Source organism: Salminus brasiliensis, chromosome 22 (genome assembly GCF_030463535.1).
Source record: "Salminus brasiliensis chromosome 22, fSalBra1.hap2, whole genome shotgun sequence".
Lineage (NCBI taxonomy): Eukaryota > Metazoa > Chordata > Actinopteri > Characiformes > Bryconidae > Salminus > Salminus brasiliensis.
In genome coordinates this window covers 9,966,143-9,986,808 of record NC_132899.1, presented here as the reverse complement: position 1 = coordinate 9,986,808, position 20,666 = coordinate 9,966,143, and the positions used below count along the sequence as shown (strand labels likewise).

At 37.6% G+C, this 20,666-nt stretch overlaps 2 protein-coding genes across 2 annotated transcripts; one reads left to right on the top strand and one right to left on the bottom strand.

Annotated features, from left to right (window-relative positions):
- The first annotated feature begins 3,024 nt into the window (after positions 1-3,024).
- On the top strand, positions 3,025-10,960 carry LOC140544230 (uncharacterized). Its single transcript, XM_072667670.1, has 10 exons — positions 3,025-3,058; positions 4,221-4,369; positions 4,648-4,746; positions 6,443-6,586; positions 6,915-7,049; positions 7,952-8,080; positions 8,991-9,042; positions 9,251-9,277; positions 9,934-9,960; positions 10,364-10,960. The coding sequence occupies exons 1-10, from the start codon at positions 3,028-3,030 to the stop codon at positions 10,894-10,896; spliced, it is 1,326 nt and encodes a 441-aa protein (XP_072523771.1). The 5' UTR covers positions 3,025-3,027; the 3' UTR covers positions 10,897-10,960.
- An 887-nt stretch (positions 10,961-11,847) lies between these two features.
- LOC140543919 (CD209 antigen-like protein C) lies at positions 11,848-17,970 on the bottom strand. The gene is made up of 6 exons (XM_072667240.1): positions 17,862-17,970; positions 17,533-17,622; positions 16,453-16,578; positions 15,434-15,594; positions 14,153-14,277; positions 11,848-13,697 (listed from the first exon to the last, which is right to left on the bottom strand). Exons 1-6 carry the CDS (start codon positions 17,914-17,916, stop codon positions 13,535-13,537), a joined length of 720 nt encoding a protein of 239 aa, XP_072523341.1. The 5' UTR covers positions 17,917-17,970; the 3' UTR covers positions 11,848-13,534.
- Positions 17,971-20,666: the final 2,696 nt, after the last annotated feature.

Genomic DNA, 20,666 nt, shown 5'->3' with positions numbered 1-20,666 from the left:
CCAATGATTCTGGGTTGGTTCTGGACCTACCACAACCCTGACCAGGAAGAAACAGAGAAGCTAGATAAATGGATAATGTATAATGACTGTTATGTTGTCCACTCACACAGCTATAAAAAATGGTCTAATTTTTAATGGAAAAAAAAACTTTCACCAGCGTCATGTTTAATGATGTCATTAATTGCACTGAATTAAATGCATTGTTTGACAGCCCTAAATGTAAATATCAGAACAAACCCTTTGTCTTTTTTAATTCTATTTCTCTTGTAGTTTTATGTCATTTGAAGATCCCACTTGCCCTTTACATTATATATGATGAAGGAACCAGTTAAGGAACTTTTTGGGGAAACACTTATAGATGCCTCCTACATGCTCTCATGGCATGCCACTAAATGTCTCTGAAATGCAACGGAGCTCTTAGCCGAATGTAAATGACTGTCGATTAAACGTGACCCTGCACCTAACCCTAACCATAACCTTTTAGGATTAGGTGTAGGGTTAGATTTAAGGTTTAGGGTTGATTTAAGGGTAAGGTTAAGGTTAGAGTTAGGTGTAGAGGTAGGTTTAAGGTTTAGGTTAAGGTTAGGATTAGGATTTAGGGTTGGTTCAAGGGTATGGTTGGGGTTTGGGATAGGTGTTTATTGTAAATGCTCAAACACATTGAAAATGCGGGTCACTATCAATGTTTTCTGAGTGACAATAATGTACAATAAAGTCATAAAAAAACTTTGTAGGGTGGATTGAAGGGTAAAGTTAAGGTTAGGGTTAGGTGTAAGGTTACTTTAGGTTTCTTTAGACAGTCATTTCCATTCAACTTAAAGTTCAGTTTCATTTAATAGATATTCAGGTGAATGTTAGTTGAATGTTGGGTGGGAATCTACGAGGCATCTATTGTGGACCATATAAGTAAAGTGATACCCTTTTTTTCTATTCGCCTGTAAAATACAAATTTTAATACAGTCTACTCCAATAGAGAACCCATTGATTGTTAAACCTTTACACTCCTATCATTGAATATATTCAGACCAAATGTTGTTGAAGGTTACATGAACTTTAGGCACAGCTTCCTAAAACTTGACCCAGTATGAATAGTTTATGTTACTGGGCAACAGAATTAGGAGCAAAGGCCATGCAGTGATTACATGATCGTTATCATGGAAGGGAAACCTTTATTGCCTGTGGGAACACCTTTGGGTTCAACTTATACAAACAACTTATACAATGTTGTCAAGTCCACCAAGTTCAGTGTACTTCAGTTAACTGCATTCAACTCTGAAACTCTTCAACAAGAAAAAAAGAAGTGCTTGTGCTGAGTAATTGTGTATTCAGTAAGCCAAAGTGTGTGTGTGTGTGTGTGTGTGTGTGTGTATGCTGCACACCTCCAAAACCCTCAGCCTAGTCTCATTTTCATCCGCTTTTACCGTTTAAACACTGTAGCTGATGTACATGATGTAGATCATTTTGAATGAATAGGCCAACTAATAATAATAAAATCTTATCTTACATTAGAAAAAGTTATGAACATTTTTGCCTTCTCCTGTAAAGTCACCATTTTGAAGATGCATGTTTTTCATTGGACTGTGACAATATATATATTAGTATGTATGCAAAGAAAGTTTTTTTATGACTTTATTGTACATTATTGTCACTCCGAAAACATTGATAGTGACCCGCATTTTCAATGTGTTTGAGCATTTACAATAAACAGAGACTGAGGGGAAAAAAGTAAATAAAAAAATAAAAACGACATTTAAAGATAATAATCATATGGAATATGTACAAAAAACAAAATTGAGATATAATTAGTAATAGTAGTAGATAAAAAACCCCCATAAAAAATAAAATAAATAAATAAATAAATAAAAATAAATAAGCCAAAAAAACCCAAATAAAACCAGGGTTAGAAGATTAAGATGTCAAATTATGTTTTATTATCAAATCACGTTACACAGGTGTAAAGGTGAATGAAAAACCTAGGTGCATCGTTTTTAATGATAGTAGAAACACAGATATTAACAAAACAGAAAAACAGAATATATGCACATTAACTTAACACTAGCACATTAACACTCCACCTACACCAAACATTTATTTATTTATTTAATTTTAAAATGGTATGTAACTTTATATAAATAAATAAGTCAAAGCTGAACACAATGCTCAAATTCAAACAAAAAGAAAGAATAAAATAATGAATAAGGAAACTAAACTGAAATAAAGCTGATAGACATGGAAATTGAAAGCACAAGGAAAAACAATATTATACAATATATACAAAATATTATACAATATCTTACAATATCATAAAACTCTTTATTCGTCTGCAATCTAACGTAAAGAATGACTGTCTTACAAACAAAGTCAGTAAATGACGTTGGGAAATTTTTAAGCAATAAAAGCTTTTTGACTGATCTTAACTATTTGAGTTGACTGATTTGGTTTTATAGCACGTCATTCTCTCCTAGTTTGTTTCTCAAGTTCTAGGTCAGACCTAATCACATCTGGTCTAGATGTTAATGAAATCCCTGCCTCAGGACGCTTGGAATGATTGTGTCTGACGTCCACCTGTCGTCACTGCTGACAAAAAGTGTGTTATGCTCTACAAAACCCGTTGAGTTACTGTAAGTGGAGCCTCCATTGTTACGGTAAGTAATTGAATGAGATTTCCCTCCTCATCCCAATCTGCCCACAGGAGCAATAAAGCAGGTCCAAAGATCACACTGCACTGACTGCAGACAAAAGGGAGAGAGGAAAGTGTTCAGTCATTCAGTCTCACTGATCACCTCAACACACACACACCTGCTCACTCTGGGTAAGTCCTGCTGGGGTTGCATTTCACATCAGAGCATCGTGATTGGTTGTGGGATTACGAGCAAAACGTATAATATTACAAATAAGGAATGGATTATTAATCAGATCATCTGCATTTATGTCATATTTATGAAAACCTGACTTGTATGTGCTCTGTTAGACGTTTTCAGCATTGATCTGATCTGTTTTACAGATGAGCGGACAAAGCTACCCAAAATGAAGGGCATTCTTAAAGATAAAACTCTGAGTATGTCTTCTACTCCTCATATTTGTGTCATGTTTTTAGGATGCATTTTGGGTATAAGTGTCACAGTTTTTATACTATTGGTCACGTCATCATACAGGTACTAGCAAGAAGCATAATATGACTGCGGAGAGCACTGTGGAGCATGATTTGGTGTTTTAAGTTAGGAAAGTATCTTAACTGCCTTAAAATTGAGATTTGTTAAGATAATAAGCTGCTATTAACTGTATAAGTATTTGCTTCAGGTTATGTGTGCAATAATGTCGATGATGATAATTTAATGATGAATTAATATTTTTTGCATGCATGCATTTAATTATTTAAAATATTAGGTCTTCTGATTCTGCAACACAATGCAAACAATTATAGTGTACTTTATTACAAAAATGTACAGTAAAATTACACATTTCTCAACAAACTAAATGATTTTAAAAGTTTATAAAGTTTTCAAAAACTCATATATATATATATATATATATATATATATATATATATATATATATATATATATATATATATATATATGATTATATATGTTTGGTTTGTTAAGTTCAGCATATTATATATCCTGTTACATCCTGTTTTATCTCGAAATTAATCCAATTCAAATCTCAGTGTTTACAGTTTACTGTGTACTTGATTATTGTCATATTGTATTTGTCTGGTCAAAACTAAGGGGTTAATTGATTTTTACATTTTTGAACATATTATACTTACACATTACGTTTTTGCTATTTGTCTGACTCTCTAATCTAGACCAACGTACATGTGAATCATGTTACACAGATGTGTGTATGAAGGTAATGTTAGTAGCCTTACCCAAGGACTCGTACTAGTGTAGAGTGGTGAGCTTGTCCAGCCGAGGAATCCATGCCTAGTTTTTAAAGGGGAAATTAATATTACTGAGTTTCGGAGGCACATAAAAGTAAAAGGCCCCGAAATTTAGAAACAACCCTGCTCCTGGACAGAATGCCAGACACTTTCTAAACAGTCTAATGAGCTAAAACATTCTGCTCCACAGTGCTCCTCTTCAGTCAGTTATCAAGGGTTGTGAAGTGGGAGCATATAAGCTCCTGCAACTTCAACTACTGCCTCCATTACCAACCTAATCAAGGTTACAACAACAACAGTAACAGTGATTTTGCTGCTCTCCCTTTTTTTATAGAGATGAACCCTCTGGCCAATGTGGAGGCACAGAGCAACTCTATCGGAGCTGTGCGCTGGACACTTCCAGAGGAATCAGTACAGGTTCACAGCTCAGCTCCCTGCAGCGGCCAGTTCAAGAACAGTTTTGCACCCTCCACACGGTCACAGGTGATGCCAGCCTCACAGACCCTGCTTCTACACACTGAACACCTACAATCAAACTGAACTAACCCACAAGTTCATCACACTGACCTCACATTTTATTAGCCATTTTAAATAGTTAGGTGCTTTTTGGGGGCTTAATATGGGGTCATCTTACCAGAGAAATAACTAAAGCATGTTTAAGACATGTGATCACATGTGTTCAGTAGGTGATGTACAGTAAGTATAATACACAACATTATGTAACAGACTGTGTATTTTGTGTGTGTTTGTGTTCCCCACAGCAAAGACAGCGGCAGCACAGCCTGAAGGACCTCCGTAGTCTGCAGGAGTGCCTTCAGTTCCTTAACCGCTGGAAACTACAGGTGGCAGAAGTGTGTAAGGTAAGAGAGAAACAGAGGGGTTGGGGTAATTTTTTTGCCCTTTTCTGTGTTCAAAACTGTGGGACATGCTGTAGACACTGTGGACAGAAATTAAACCTGGACACGGAAGCAGTCCAAAGCCATAGAGAGCATAGGCATGTCCAGCTAAATGTATGCCACTGGAGCATTCACCTGTTATCATTCAGGAATAAGGAACTGTTCTGACATTGCAGGTAAAAATGCAATGCGTAATTCCTGACTCACGGTTTGTCTTCATACTTCGAGACATAAGTCACTGGTCATTTCCTGCTTTGGGATTTTCCTTTCATTTTCCAAATGTGTGTTCCCAGTGGTATAACAACACTGTACCCAGATATATTCCCAATGATTTAAGACTACTCATTTTTAAGAGTTTAAGTTTGAGATTAATGTACTTAACTATACTAAACTTTGCATGCTAGAACAATCCAAATACATTATGTTAGAATAACAAGAATAACTCATTGGGTCTCAATAGTTTATGGACCTAACCTGAGTTAACTTAACCCAAAATCTCAATTTAAGTAATTGACCTTTTTTAGGTGTAAACACTATGGGCACTATGGGCAGTTCTTCCTGTATAGGGATTTATTCTAGTCCCTAGTACTAGAATACACAGCATGCTAAATGAAGATTCCCCACTGACAGGACAGGGTAGTCCAGGTCTAAGATTAATCCCTGCCTTGGAAACTACAAACTGTGTACATACAACAGGCTTCATTTTTTTGCCTTAATAAAAATATATGATTTTTTGGGCCCTATTGTAAACAAAGTCTCCTAGCAAAATTAGTAGAAGTGCCAAAAAGCATCCAGAAAAGATGTTATGGGGTCAATTATCATGTAAAACTCACACATTTGCTCTGTTAGTAGTTACTCTGCTGCTTATTCTCCATTTAGGTGGCATAATTTAGTATATGGCTCTGACCGTAAGCTGCCACTGACCATTCATTTCCAGAACACTTAAAAGTGTCTATAAAGTGTACCTACGTAGATGAGTTAGGTACTCTCTTATCACCTTACTGAAAACTGAAATGATTAAACTGTGTTATTCTTGATCTTACAACTTTTTTTTTTTTTTTTTTTTTTACATAAAATTAAAAAAAATGTTTTACATAAAAACATATGTTTAAGGTATTAATCTCATTACAGTCCTGGCAAATATCCCACTGGAAGATCATACACTTATTACCTTAATATTTTTTTTTATTGAAAAAGTTTTTGCTTTTGCTGTCTTCAGTTCTCTATTTCTAAAGTAGGTTAGTTGCTTACAGGTCAGCTTGTTCATATTAACACATAACTTTTTCCCCTTTGCGTGCAAACACCAAGGAGATCATTTTATTAGAACCGCTGCAGCCTGATAAGCGTTGTCATTGAAGACGTGCATCTTTTTAGCTTATCGCTCTGAGGTTTTATGAGTCAAAGACAGCTGATAATGAAGACGTTATCTCTCTGTTTATGGCCTCATAATTTTTTAACACATCTGCTGACTAACTGTAACTGGCTCCATGCTGGCTATGTAGAGGCACTAAATGGGGGGCCATGAGCCACAGGTTACTGAAAAACAGTGTGTGTGTGTGTGGGAGGGAGTGTGCTATAAATGAACCACTGGTAATCTAAATGAATTTACAGTTGATGGGCTAATCCCCTGTTTGTGTGTATGTGTGTTGTGGGGTTACAGAAGGGTACTACTGCTGGAGAGGGATGCAGCAAGTGGGCCAGTTGTGCAAGAGAAGAGCCCGAAGACCCCCGAACAGAGCGCAGTTTGGAAGAGAGCCGCAAACTCATTCTGCAGTGGGCTGATGAACTCAACAGCGTCGACATGGTGAGACACTGAGGGTCCGGGAAATGCTATACCATACAGTACTCTACAGCAAAACTTTTAGGGCACCTGGGAAAGATATATTTACAGCTATTTCTCTGGACAATACAAGTGGAAATCCAGTATTACTGGAATAAATACACATAAACACTAATCACCAGGAACCAAACTTGCATTCTTCTAGCCATCTCACAACAGATCTTCTTTTTCTTGGTCAAACAAGCCAAATGTTTTGCAGGGCATATAGCCAAATAAATTAGATATATTAGAATGACCAAAACTGTACAAAAGAGTCTGATTTGACTAATCCAACTGCTTCATGTATTTACAGTTGTCTAAAGACAGTAAATGGATGAAAGAGAGGTTTGAGCACAGTGATGTAGATGAACAGCAGAAGAAGGATCAGAGTGAATTCCTGGAGGAGAGGGTCATGGAGTGGGCCAGAGAGCTACAGAGTGTGTCAGAGGTGAGCGGCCTACAGCTTGCAGACAATTTATCATCATCAGCTCAAAGTTCTCACCACACCAACACAGTCATTTATTCACTGAGTAGTGCATTAGAACATGTACGCAGGTCCTACAAACAGTTATTATTTACTGAACAGTGCATTAGAACATGTACACAGGCCCCACAAGCAGTTATTATTTACTGAACAGTGCATTAGAACATGTACACAGGCCCCACAAGCAGTTATTATTTACTGAACAGGGCATTATAACTTGTACACAGGTCTCATGTACAGTTATTATTACTGGGCAGTGCACTGCAGCTCTTTTGGCTTCTCACATGCAGTGGATTGGTTATAAAGAGTAGCTTTAGCAAGAGTTTTACTTTTTTGTGAAGAAAAATGGACATCTTATAAACAGACGTAGTCCGTGTTCTCCACTACACTGCTTTTGGCATCTCTCGGAATGTGATATATTGATAGATCTGGACATTCTGAGCTAAACTGAACTGAAGGCTTCTTTGAGTGATGCCACCAAACAAATGCCACAGTCTTGGCTGCCCCTTGATCTGCACAGTTTCAGTTTCTTTCCCTGTCCAGACACACCTGATCCAGATTATCAGTTTATAAGCTCATCAGCTCAAGCCCCTAATGATGTGCATGATGTGTGTTGGGGCAGAGAGTAGTAGTAACTGTGCAGGGCAGTGGGTCCCTAGGACTGGCGTGGAGATCCACTGCTGTAAAGGAACCACTTATGGCTCTCTAAAGAATTGTACTTGAATTAATGTTTTAAAAAGTAATGGTTCTTCACCACCACATGTTTTTAGGTAATCCAAAGTGGTTCTTCTATGGTATTGCACACAAAACCATTTCTGGAACCTTTTTTTTTGTGTGGCCTCATGCTTTTTGTGTTCCCCCCTCAGAGCTGTGGAATGCTGGGAGAGGAGCTGGCACAGACGCTTCGTCTGCTTGGTCTGAGAAAGAAGAGGCTGGTGTCTTTGATGCCCTTGCTGGAGTTCATCACCTGGTCTTTACTGAAAGAGGACAGAAAGGTCAGTTGCCTCTGGGCTGCTTCATTACAAACACTGATTTCTCTTCAGGTCAAACCTTCAGTGGTTAGTTATGGTGTGGGTCAGGCATATTTCAGTAAGGAACTAAGAGTAATGGATGATACTATGGAGACACACACCTATGTTTTCTTATCAAAATATTAAAGCTTAATCATGTCAAGGTTGACAGTACACTTAATTAAATGTAACTTTGCTCTCAATATTAATTTATTGTTCATGATACTGCACTGATCAGGCCTACATAATGCTCCTGAGCACTCTGCACATACTAAGGCAATTGACGAGCTCAGTAAAAAAAAAACAGCTTTGTGTTTATGAGGCCTGCAATTGTGTCACTCAGTCGAGGTTATGAAAGATAAGGGGAAGTGCATGAACCCAATAGCTGTAAGGTTCCTGTAAGGTGCTGTAAGATTCCTGTAAGGTGCTGATCAAAGTCTAGTTCAGACCTTCTGTAGGTTAGTTTTCAGTTATTGTGATATCTTGTTGATTAAACTCCTGATTTTTGGATGTTTCATACTTCATGTGTGTTTTCATGAACATACAGCATTACAGCATATTAAATGTGTGTTGGACTTGTGAATAAATCAGGATGTGGGGAATAGAACGCTTAAAGTGGCACATTGTGGCAAAGAGTTTATGTAAAGCCCTTTAGACCCTAGTTTACACAAGATATATCATATCGCACAGGTAGTTGACATCAGCATGTGACTGATATAGGATATGGAAGTGTGCAATTTAGATTGTACACAAATATTTAGAGACCAAGTTGTCATAACAACATGTCTATAATAACATCCTAGAAAATGATCAAGCTTGTGGAATGAACGTATACAGGACATCATGATATATGGACAGTGGATTTAATGTGTTTCTGTGTCTTTCATTAATGCAGGACGTGGTTCCTCAGCTATGGCTTTCTGCTAAGCAGCGCTCCTGGAAAGCAGGTTAATATTCTTAAGCTCAATTACAAAAATATAGAGTGCATGAGACACTTTAAAGAAATGTATTGCAGTGTATTGACATATATTCAAATAATGTTTCTAAATAATTTTAATATTAAACTACTTATTCAATTCCTCTAGTTTTCAGTGGACAATTTTTACTACAGTTTGGTGCCACCACCCTTACCTTCATCCTTTCTTTCTCTTACAGGCATGCCACAATACATCCCTAACTCAGGTAACTTTCCATAAATTTCTCTAATCACCACATATTTTATATATGCTTTGGGCCAGATTCATAAAACGCACCCCAGATTTGAAAGAAATTATGTTAAGAGGAAAAAAGATTTGCTCGCTCGTACGATAATTTAACATGTGCATGAAATCTATCACTTGCATGCTTTCCCTTATTTGCAGGTTTCCAGCAGCTAAAATCATTTTAATGAATTTTTCTATGATGTTTAATCACATTTGGTCAAACAGGCAGCCTAGTTTTGAGTGTTTGGATTGAGAATCATGGAAAACATCACAACTGCTATAGAGATGAACCTGACTTTCTTCAGGAGAGTTTTAGAGCTCAGTATTTTACAAACACCATCAGATTAGATTGAAGAGAGATATAGTTTAGCTGCTCTGTCATGATTCAAAAGAATAAATATCATAAACTCATCTGGATGCTGGCAATTGAAGTTAGTGTTACATTTATTTTTTATTTGTTGCTGTTTTTTTTCTGCTTCTTTAATTAGTTTAAGGAATTCTGAGATTTTCTGGCATTTGTGGTTGTTACCATTAAGGTTTGTGAATCTGGCCCAATGTGTTTTAGTGCTTAACTCTGAAGCTGTCAAAATGTCATGATTAGAGCTGTCATTCATTTTTTGGTTTTGTCTTCTATAGTGTGGAGCTGGATCACTAGTGCAGCAGGTATGTTTATTACTTCTGTCTTTAAAAATAGCTTTTATTTCTCATAATTAGCCAACAACAAAAACAACAACAACACCAATAATAATAAGAATAATAATAATAATAATAATAATATAAGTAAGGACGTAAAGAATAATGTATGTTTTAATTGACTATACAATTTACAAATATAATATAAAATGCAATAATAAATAATATTTAAAAGAAAAGTATTATTGTAAATCCTATTTAATAAACTACCAGTAATTGTACAATAATGATTATAAATTACAATTACAATATTATACATTACATTTAACAAAATAATATGAAATAATAAAACATCCAATAATTTGAAATCGATCTAATTGGCTTTAATCAAAACCGGAATACTAACCAACACCACACTCTTCTTATAACACAGTTGACGTTACCCTTGACCCCAAGACCAACCACCCATGGCTACAGCTGTCTGATGACCAGAAGAAGGTCCAGGAGGCCCTGCAGGGGGCTGACCTTCCATTCAACCCTCAGCGCTTTGATAGTTGGCCATGTGTGCTGGGCTGGGAGGGATACATGCACGGCCGCTGCTACTGGGAGGTGGATTTGGCAAATAATGGCTACTGGAGAGTGGGAGTCACCACCGCTTCCTCTAAGAGGCACGGGCGCATTCCCATGAAGCCATCCAAGGGCTACTGGACCCTGTGGCGTAGCACAAGGCAGTTCTACGCCTGCACTGACCCGGAGACGCCCCTGCCCCTTACCCTGGTGCCCAAGAAGCTGGGGATTTACCTTGACTACGAGGAGGGCCAGATCTCCTTCTACAACGTGGAGAGCAAATCTCACATTTACACCTTTACAGGCCACTTCAGAGAAAAGCTGTACCCCCTCTTTGCCCCACTGGATGGAAGGACTCTCATGACCATATCCTCTCCTAACAGTAGGAGCACTTCATAAAGGCGTTAAACGTCTTAAATGTAGGTTCAGTTTCCAAAACTTTGCTTCTTCTAAAGACGTGCATGAGGAGTGGAACATTATTAGGCTGTGCCTTTCCGCATAATAGCATTACTTCATACTTCATATTTAACATATTTAAACCATATTGTCATATTGCTGTCATATCAATATCTTATTAGTAATTCAATAATAATAATAATAATAATAATTAACATATAGTTGTTACATTAACATATATTGTTTCCTTCTTCTTTAAGTAAACATTTTAAAGATTAAGGTTTTGTTATGACAATGATGATATACAGCCAAGTTGTGTTCAACCCCCTCACTAATAGAGTGGCAAGCACTCCACTGAAAAAGCATCCAGGTAGACTGACTGCAGGCACCCTTCTACCTCCACCTGAAATATCATCAACCAACCATCTCTTGCCCTTGCCTGTTTCTGTGGGCAGGACCCACAGCAGATCCACCATTCCTTCCTCTCTTCCTTCTCTGAGACTCAGGTCTCAATAAATGTTAATAGCCGTTGCTTAGATGAGTGTAAATAAAAATGCACTATTACTGTTTTATGATTTGGCTACCGTACACAGAGCTCTTTTAGTTATGTTTACCTTAAACTCACCACTATATCACATATTTATGTACCTTTCATTTCAATACAATGTTCACATATTTATGTATTAACATGTAAATCTAACTAATCTAATCTATCTTCATCATATATATATATAGGTATTGTATTTTCTATCTCTCTGTAGCTGTCCATTTATTACTGTGATTGTTACTACACTGCACTTTATTTTAGGACTAATATATGTGAGATTTTTACAATGTGTACACTACAGTGTATGTTTGTATATAACATATATGCCAAAGAAATCACACAGTTCACTTTAAAAGGCATTAGTGTTTGTACTTCCTGTAACCAGAGAAAGTCAGAGTACACACTCATTGAGAAGGATCATCACTACCTCTTGTTTATTAGTAATTAGTAGAGAGAATCTTACAGTTGTCTTTATATGTATGTGACTTAGTGCCGATACATGTTTCAGTGACTGTAGTTGATTAATAGATCGTCAGAATAAAAAGTGTAAATATGAAATCTGCTGTAAATATGAATTATCTTTAAAAATGTACCCCTTAAAAAACATGAAATTATGAATGACATTAAAGCAACATGTAGCAATTGTATCATAAAAATCATGTCATGCTCCAATGACTGTAATAGAGAGAATAGCACCTCTATCATTGCCAGTTGCTACTGCACCATGAAACTTTGGTGGAGCAGCGTAAGACCTTGGAACTTGGAGGCAGAGGCAGATGTAAATGCAGGTACCTTAACACAAAATCAAACAAAGCAAAACAAGATACTAAGGAACACAAACTGGTAAACAAAAACACTGGAAAACTATCAAAAGACTAGACCAACCAACACTGGACCAAAGAGACTACTTATACAAAGACCAACAAGCAACACCTGAGACTAACAAGAGGGCGGCGCCACGGAGGTTGCACAGGTGGGAACACTAATGACAAAACGGGTATTAGGGCGGAGACAAGAAACAAACATACAAAGAGCAAAACAGAGACAAAGACCAGGAAGAGAAAACACAAGGGCATGACAAAGACACCTGTTACTGGATCCTTTTCACTCACCAAAGCCATTAAAAGGCAATAGCAGCAAAGCAGGTAAAATGACCTTCGGTTCTTTCTAACATGGTGCTTTTTAAAAGGTGCTTTACATGTTGTCTGGAGGATATTAGATTGTATAATCCACCAGAAGAAAAACATTTACAGGAAAACATTAAATAGTGTGGGTCTGCGCATGTACACTGCCTCTAAGTAGCACCTATCGATGGGTGCTACTTAGGTACCCTTCCGCAAATCCATTTTAGATATTAGCATGTGCTTGGTTGGAAATGTATGAAAACCCAGTGTTTTTGGTGTCTAGTGTGGTCTGCAGGGCCTGGAATTTCTGAAGTTGTTTGCTTACTGGTCAGTCCACTTTATGACCCAAAGTGTTTCCTGGTCAGTTACAACTGTCCAGCAGTGGCTCTGCTGTAAACTATTAGGCCATTATTAGGCTATAACTAACTTAATTATTCATGTAATCACATACTGTCTATGAACTGTCCACAATGTCTTTTGAAAGTGTTTACATGTGGTTGAGTGAAATCCATACATAACCCACTCACTAAAAAGCCATGCTAATGAAGGGGCAAATGTTACTCTAATCACCCACGCAATGATCACAATGATAACTTAAACAACAAAAAAATAAAGTTTAACCTAATAAATCTTTTTTGTTTTGTTATTACTGAAGAGATCTTTCCTCATGCATGAGAGCTAAATGCTAATTGGTGATACATGACTGAGCTCAGAGCTAAAACATGGCTGTATGTGTGTTATTTAAAGAGACACTCAGACAACTAGGGGGCCAGGGCCCCTAATTTGAATAGTATGAAGATCGTGACAGGTTTACCTGCTACAGTAACTTCACAGGTTAAGTCCCAGGAGACTTAAGGTTTTTGAAGCATCACTGTTTCACTTCCAGTGTGAAAACCTGCTCACTAACTGGCAAGGTTGTCAAGACAGAGTGTGTCTGAGAATTTAAGAGAAACTCTGAATGTAGTGCTGCTCAAACAGTCATGCTAAAACTGGTGGGTGGTAACTCCATGGCAGGCCCCATGGGCTTTTTACACAGCCAGGGCCCATACACCTTGCAGTCGGATGCAAACACACTTCCGCCCCCCCTCAGGTCTGCACAGTCTCTCTGCTCCGAGTCCCATTGCATCTTTATGCTGAAAACACACACAATAAAAAGAATTTTCAAAAAGGTAACTTTACAAGGGAAACTAAATATCAGTTTTCATTTTCAATGGAAGTTAATGCCACACAATTTTACTTAGAGTAACTTTGAACAATTTCTACTGGTCCGTTTGTGAATATAAAGAACAATAACTGTTATGAGTATAGAGGAATAAAGGCTAGCTGGTGATTTCCAATGATGTAAAACAGTAAAAAAACAACATACAAGATTTTGTTCTGACCGTGACAACATGGATACAGATATAGAAATCTGTCTGACGTAGCCCACCTGTCAAGCATGTCAATGATGATATGCTCCATGAACTGAAGCAGGTGTAGTGAAGCATGGAAACCTCACACTGTTCAGTGCATCAAAACTAACAAATAACCACTTTAGACAAAATGTATTTTTGGTGCATTGTTTACTTTCATGTTGGCAGATACTTACAACCTGTGCTTGTGTAAGGGTGTGCCATCCTGCCAAATCCACATACCCTCTTCCTGAAAGTCAGTGAGGCCAAGCCAGAGAAATGGCATCTCCGAAAACGTCATCATATGCCCAAGAATAAACCCCTGTAAAAAACACTCCTTAATTATTTTACGAAAATCCATCCTGGAGACCCTTCATTCACGTCTGTAAATTTGTAATTTTCAAAGTAATTAATCAAAATATTACATCTAAACTTTTGGGAACAAACTAAATGAGGTCACATTCAATTCTGAAATGCTTAATCTTATGTACACTATAAAGTATGGCCAAAAGGACAGACTTCAGCTACTTTGAGGGTGGATCCCCGTTTCCTAGAGTGATGGAGCACCATACAGTACGAGGAGCTGGACTGATGTTTGTGATCTGGAATAGATCGTCCAGCATCACTACTTGACCTCACTAATGCTACCGAGGCTGAATGTAATTAATACCTCCAGCAATATTCATACATCAAGAAGAATAGAGGCTATTACTGCAGCAAAGTCCTTGTTAATACTCTTGATGTGGGGCAGTAGTGGCTCAGCGGTTAGAGCACCGGGTTGTCGATAACAAGGTTGTGGGTTCAATTCCCAGGCTTGGCAAGCTGCCACTGTTGGGCCCTTGAGCAAGGCCCTTTACCCTCTCTGCTCCCCGGGTGCTGGAGTTGGCTGCCCACTGCTCTGTGTGTGTGTGTGTGTGTGTGTGTGTGTGTGTGTGTGTGTGTGTGTGTGTGTGTGTGTGTGTGTGTACTCACTGGCCCTAGTTCACTAGTGTGTGTGTGTGTGTGTGTTCACTACCACAGATGGGTTAAATGCAGAGGACACATTTCGCTGTGCGGTGTACACTGTACAGTGACAAATACGTGCACCTTTACCTTTTTTTACCTTTTGATTTCAGAAGACATATTGGAGGAGCAGGTGTCTACAAACTTTTGCACATATTGGATTAGCATTCTAGACACAGTTTAATCTTAAACCTAGAAAACAAGAAATTTACTTTGGCATAACACCACTGACATAAAACTAGGCATGATTCATGTCCATGAAACTGACAACTCACAGCAAGCCCTCAGTACTCTTTATATTCTTTCCTCAGTATTCTTTAATATAAAAAATATTATTAATTTAATATTCTTTCTTTTTCTGTAATACAGCAGGTTAAATTAACTCTAATTTAACTTGCTGGATTTTCACTGTTGTTTCTGAATGCATAATTGCCATGAACGCTCATCAGCTCATTCATCCATCAGTCTAGCCATACCATCTCTGTGACATCTTGAATGACTGCCAGGCTGGCATTGTGTTCTCTGCAGTACTCCATGCTCTCTGCCCACTGGCGATTTTTCTCCAGGCCCACAGAGAAGAAGTAGCAGTGGCCCCAGAACCAGTGCCATTGCTGTGGGCAAAGTTGACATTTGGAGTCTGCCAGACATAGAAGAAAGAGAGCAAAAAGATATACACCAATACACCATAACATTAAAACCACCTGCCTAATATTGCCCAGGTCCCCTTTGCGCTCCCAACAGCTCTGACCCCACATGGACATGGCTAGCTTTTATTCCTGATGTAAATCAGTGAGCTTGGGTACCCACAACCTTTCACCAGTTCACCAGTTGTCCTTCATTGACCCACTTTTGATAGGTACTAACTACTGCATACTTGCAATGCTTCAGATGTTTTAGAGATGCTCCAGCATGACCAGCCAACACAGTTTGGCCCTTGACAAAGTCATTGCTTTTCTTCCAACACATCGCCTTCAATAACTGACTGTTCACTTGCTGCCAAATATGTAGATCCCACCCCTTGACAGGTGCCACTGTAACTGTAAGATAATTAAGTCATTTAATTCACCTCTCAGTAATTTTAATGCTATGGTTGATCTGTGTATATGACTGAGGCTGGCCTAAAAGGGCCTAAAAGGAAAGTGACCTAAATCACAAACGCTCATAGCTAAAAAGGCTAATATATGAAGGCCCACATTCTTCACTCCCATAACTTATATATAAATGATGCAGTAATACCTAAATAGTTTCTAATAGTTACTGTGAAAAAAATAGTCTTAGGATTAAAAAACAAAAACAGAGATGCTAATGTTCAGGGATGTTTCAGCAAAAAGTAGCCATTAATAGATCAATGAAAGTAAGTAAAAACTTACTTTATATGAAATTAAAAACCATTTTGGATGGCTTTGTTGTAGTAGAACCCTAAACTGAACGGACCACTAACTTTTTATGCAAAGGTTAAGTTAGGAATAGATGACCTGTTGCTGATGCCACATACCAGTGGTGACATTATGAAGCAGTGCTGTAAGCTTCTGGAGGTCCTCACGGAGCTGTGATATATCTCTCTCATTCTTCTCACAAGCGGTGTTACTCTGCTGACATTGAGGTTCATCCTTACTGAATACTAAAAAAGCAAAAAGATTATTAATCACCATTAACATTAGTATTACATTAAAGATTAACATTACTACATTACTGCACCTTCAGAAAACACCATCATATGCCATATGTGAGAATTTTTTTAATGCAACAAGCATACTGCACCTTAATATCTATGCACTTATATCAATATCAATACCTATCTGTTAAATATCTATGCACCTTACACTCAATAGCACTACCCAGAATTGAGTCATATTTATTGTACTGTCTTGCACGTTGCACTTTCTGCAGTCTGTGCTGTGTTGTATTGTTTTTGTTCTCGTTTTGTTCCATGTTGCATTTGCACTTTTGTTCTGGGAAAAACAAATATTTAATTTCCCTGTGTGAAATGACAATAAAAGCCACTTCACTTGACTTGTTACTGGAGACCCTTTATTCACTTTTGTAAATTTGTTTAAAACTGAGAAATTAATCAAATTATTACATTTAAACTTATTTTGGGAACAAATAAAATGGGTCACATTCATTTTTGAGATGCTTAATCTTATGTACACTATAAAGTTCGTTCAAAAGTACTGACTACTTTAAGCAGGTGAAGGAGCACCACACAGTACGAGGAGCTAAAATGATGTTTGTGCTCTAGAACAGATCACCCAGCATCACTAGAGGCTTGAGGCTGAATGTAATTAACTCCTCCAGCAATGTTCATACATCTAGAAGAGTAAAGGCTGTTGCTGCAGCAAAGTCACTGTTAATACACTTGATTTCAGAAGACATATTGGATGAGCAAGTGTCTACAAACACTGTCTTTTGCACATATAAGGCTGTTTTTACTATTTAAAAAAGCTAGAAAAACATCACTACATTGCTACACTGTCGGAAAACACAAGTTTGGACAGTAGAATTAAGTTACATTCAATAATCCACTTTGTAAAGGCGACTGCCCTTATTTGACCCGTTTTTGTGGAAGACTTACACAAAGTTGCACATGCAATCAAAAGTCCCTTGACCAGCACGACGATGATAAAGAGAAGAGCCAGTCGTATCCACCCTTTAGATTCACTTTCTGAGAAAACAAGATAAAATCAAATTATTCACCAAAAAACCCCTCAAAACACATACAATTAAAGGTAAAATCTAAAAAGCATTTGCTTTAAACTCAAACATGGGTCCAGGCTTCAGTTCTGCACTACTTACATACTAGTTTCACAGTTTTCAGTAGATTTCTGAAGGCTAATAATTATTATTATGAAACATTGTACTCTCAAGTCAAGATAAGAGTGTTGAGAGATTAAAGGCCCATACCTGCTTTTCGTCTGGCAAGATTACGATTCTCTATACTGATCTGAGAAGACTCCATGACTCTGTTCAGCTGGTCTTATTGCAGCTAATCTGACGCGCAGCTGCATTTTCTTAGTTTTAGGAACAGCAATAGAAAGCTCTCTGCCCGGAATGCTCCTTCCTCTTACAGTTTCAACAGCAACACCCCTTCTTCAGGAAGGGGTAAAAAGGTGACATTTTCTACCTCAACTGTGAAAGGCCGAGGAACTGGAGAAAGGCTGTGAACTAACAGTGTGCACAACAAGTTAAAGCTTCAAAAACGTTCACTTTGGAGCTACGCCAAGTAACTGGCTCAAAATGACATGCATTCCCCTAGTTTTTACCATTTTTATTCATTGCTCTTGCTCTTACATAAAAACACACCTCAAAAGCCACAACCCATTTCTGCCTCTTCCTCCGCATTTCTCTGCAGAGCAGCATGCAACACGTGAAATCTGCAGGAGACCACTAGGCTTGACTTCACCCACCTGCTCAGGCTACTGCATGAGCTACAAGGTGACACTCTCTCAGTTCTGCAACAACAAATTGTAGCTACAGGGAGGTTCATGAACCCGGCGGCATTCTCGAGAACTGGGTTCAACTGCGGAAAACAGGCTCAGATTCACTCTGTAAGAAACTCTTGAAACCCTTAAAATTTAGAAATTTGGATATAAGGCTGAAGAAGACTCTACAATGTCACATAATGCTCACATTAATGCTGCATATACAGAGTAACTGTATCAATATAGATTTATATTTAGGCATGACAACATTCAGTCCTGCTGAGTTCCTCAGTTGTCTCCTCATTTGCCCTCTACACTCTACTACACTATTTAATGAATAGCTTCTTCAGGAACACTCGTTCGAACACGTTCTCATCAAACATGAAGCAACATGTGCTCTTTATAAGATGTGTAGTCACTGTTGAGCAAGACTTTCTACAGACTTCGCCGCTCCAGCAGAACTGTTTCACCTCTTACGGTTGGGAAGCGTCCTTAAAATGTCCAAAAGCACAGTAGTGATGCAGAACCAAAGGAAAACTGTATTGCACCTGCAGATCACTTTAAGATAAGATAAGATAAGATAGTCCTTTATTAGTCCCGCAGTGGGGAAATTCACAATATTTCAACATGTAAACAAGTACAAGTGTAGTTTTGGTTAGAATGAAAACATGCTGCAACACTGAAGAGCATGTTTTCATTGTTTAAGTTACATTTGTACATTTGTTATGTTACATTTGCAAGTTACTTGAGTCTGGGCACAAGAACATAAATGAGCAATAATATTAATAATAACAATAATAATAATAAATGCCATTTTTAGATTTAAAAAATCCATTTTTTTTTGTTTATAATATAGGAATGACAACAATAATATTTACAATAATAAATTAGTTGCAATTATTAGAAAACTATATTAAGTAATACTACTACTACTATTACTACTAGTACTACTGCTAATAATAATAATAATAATAATAATAATAATAATAAGTGTTGAGCATGGAAAACAATTTGTAAAAACAAATAACAATAATAATATCAATAATAATAATATAATATTGTTACAATATAATGATAATTAATCATATTAATAACCAATTACAATGTTAATAAAATAAAGAAATAATAACAAATATTGTAAATAATATTACTTATTTCCCACTTCAATTAGCAAAACACATTATTTAAAAATATATGGTTTTGCCATTTCCAGTTTCACATACAGTGTGGTAAGAAAGTAAGCAACTGAGAAGCTATACCAAAAAAATTCTTAATTTTTGCTTTCAGGTGTTTCATTCAGTCCCACTGACACAGGTGAATAAAATCCAGCACCAAGCCGATGCAGTCTGTCTTTCCACACATTAGTGAAAGAATAGGTCGTGCTTAAGAGCTCACTGAATTCCAGCATGGTTCTGTAATAGGAGACACCACTGCAACGACAAGTGAGTTGGTGAAGTTTTCTCCCTCCTAGATCTTCCACCATCAACTGTGAGTAGTATTGTTGAAATGTTTATTGAAAAGTAGACGCGTTTAGAAACCACAAAGTGCAACTCAGCTACCAAGTGGCGAACAAAATAAAGGTACAGAGCAGGGTCTCCGAGTGCTGAGGCGGTGCATACTGAATAAGTCTCCAACGCTCTGATGACTCAGTAACAGAGCTCCAAACCTGCTGTCAGAGCTGCAAATGGGGGACCAACTCCATATTAATGCATATGGATTTCAAAGCTCCTGTGGGTGTAATGTGTAGGTGTCCCAATACTTTTGTCCATTTAGTGCATGTCGAATGCATGCGTCTCCCATTGTTACTGACTGATTCTTTACTCTTTTCTCATCTGGTGTTTGACATAATATACAAAGTGTTTTGCTTTCTGTTGTAGTTGCTATTGAGAGATTGGACAAGCTTTACAGAAAACTGTCGAAAATAGTGGTCACCAATGATAGGGGCTACCAAAGATACAAGATACACAGGGTGTTGTTTTTGTTAAAACATAGACATGAGATGAGCTTGGCTGTTGTAATGTTGCTAGAGCAATTCACATCGTACACCACTATCGACTGTAGCACAACTAAGAGATCTGCCACCAGCAATTTCTCCATCATACTTGTCACATATTGCATATTGACATTAATGTTAGAGCTACAACAGAAAGCACGAGTTGCTGACTTGAACTACATCAGTAAACTGAAGCTACTCTGTGATAGCAATGAAGAGCAACATCCTGTTGGGCAAGAGCAGGGTAAGAACAGGACAGATCTATCCTAACCATGCCCCAGATAACGAATCTGA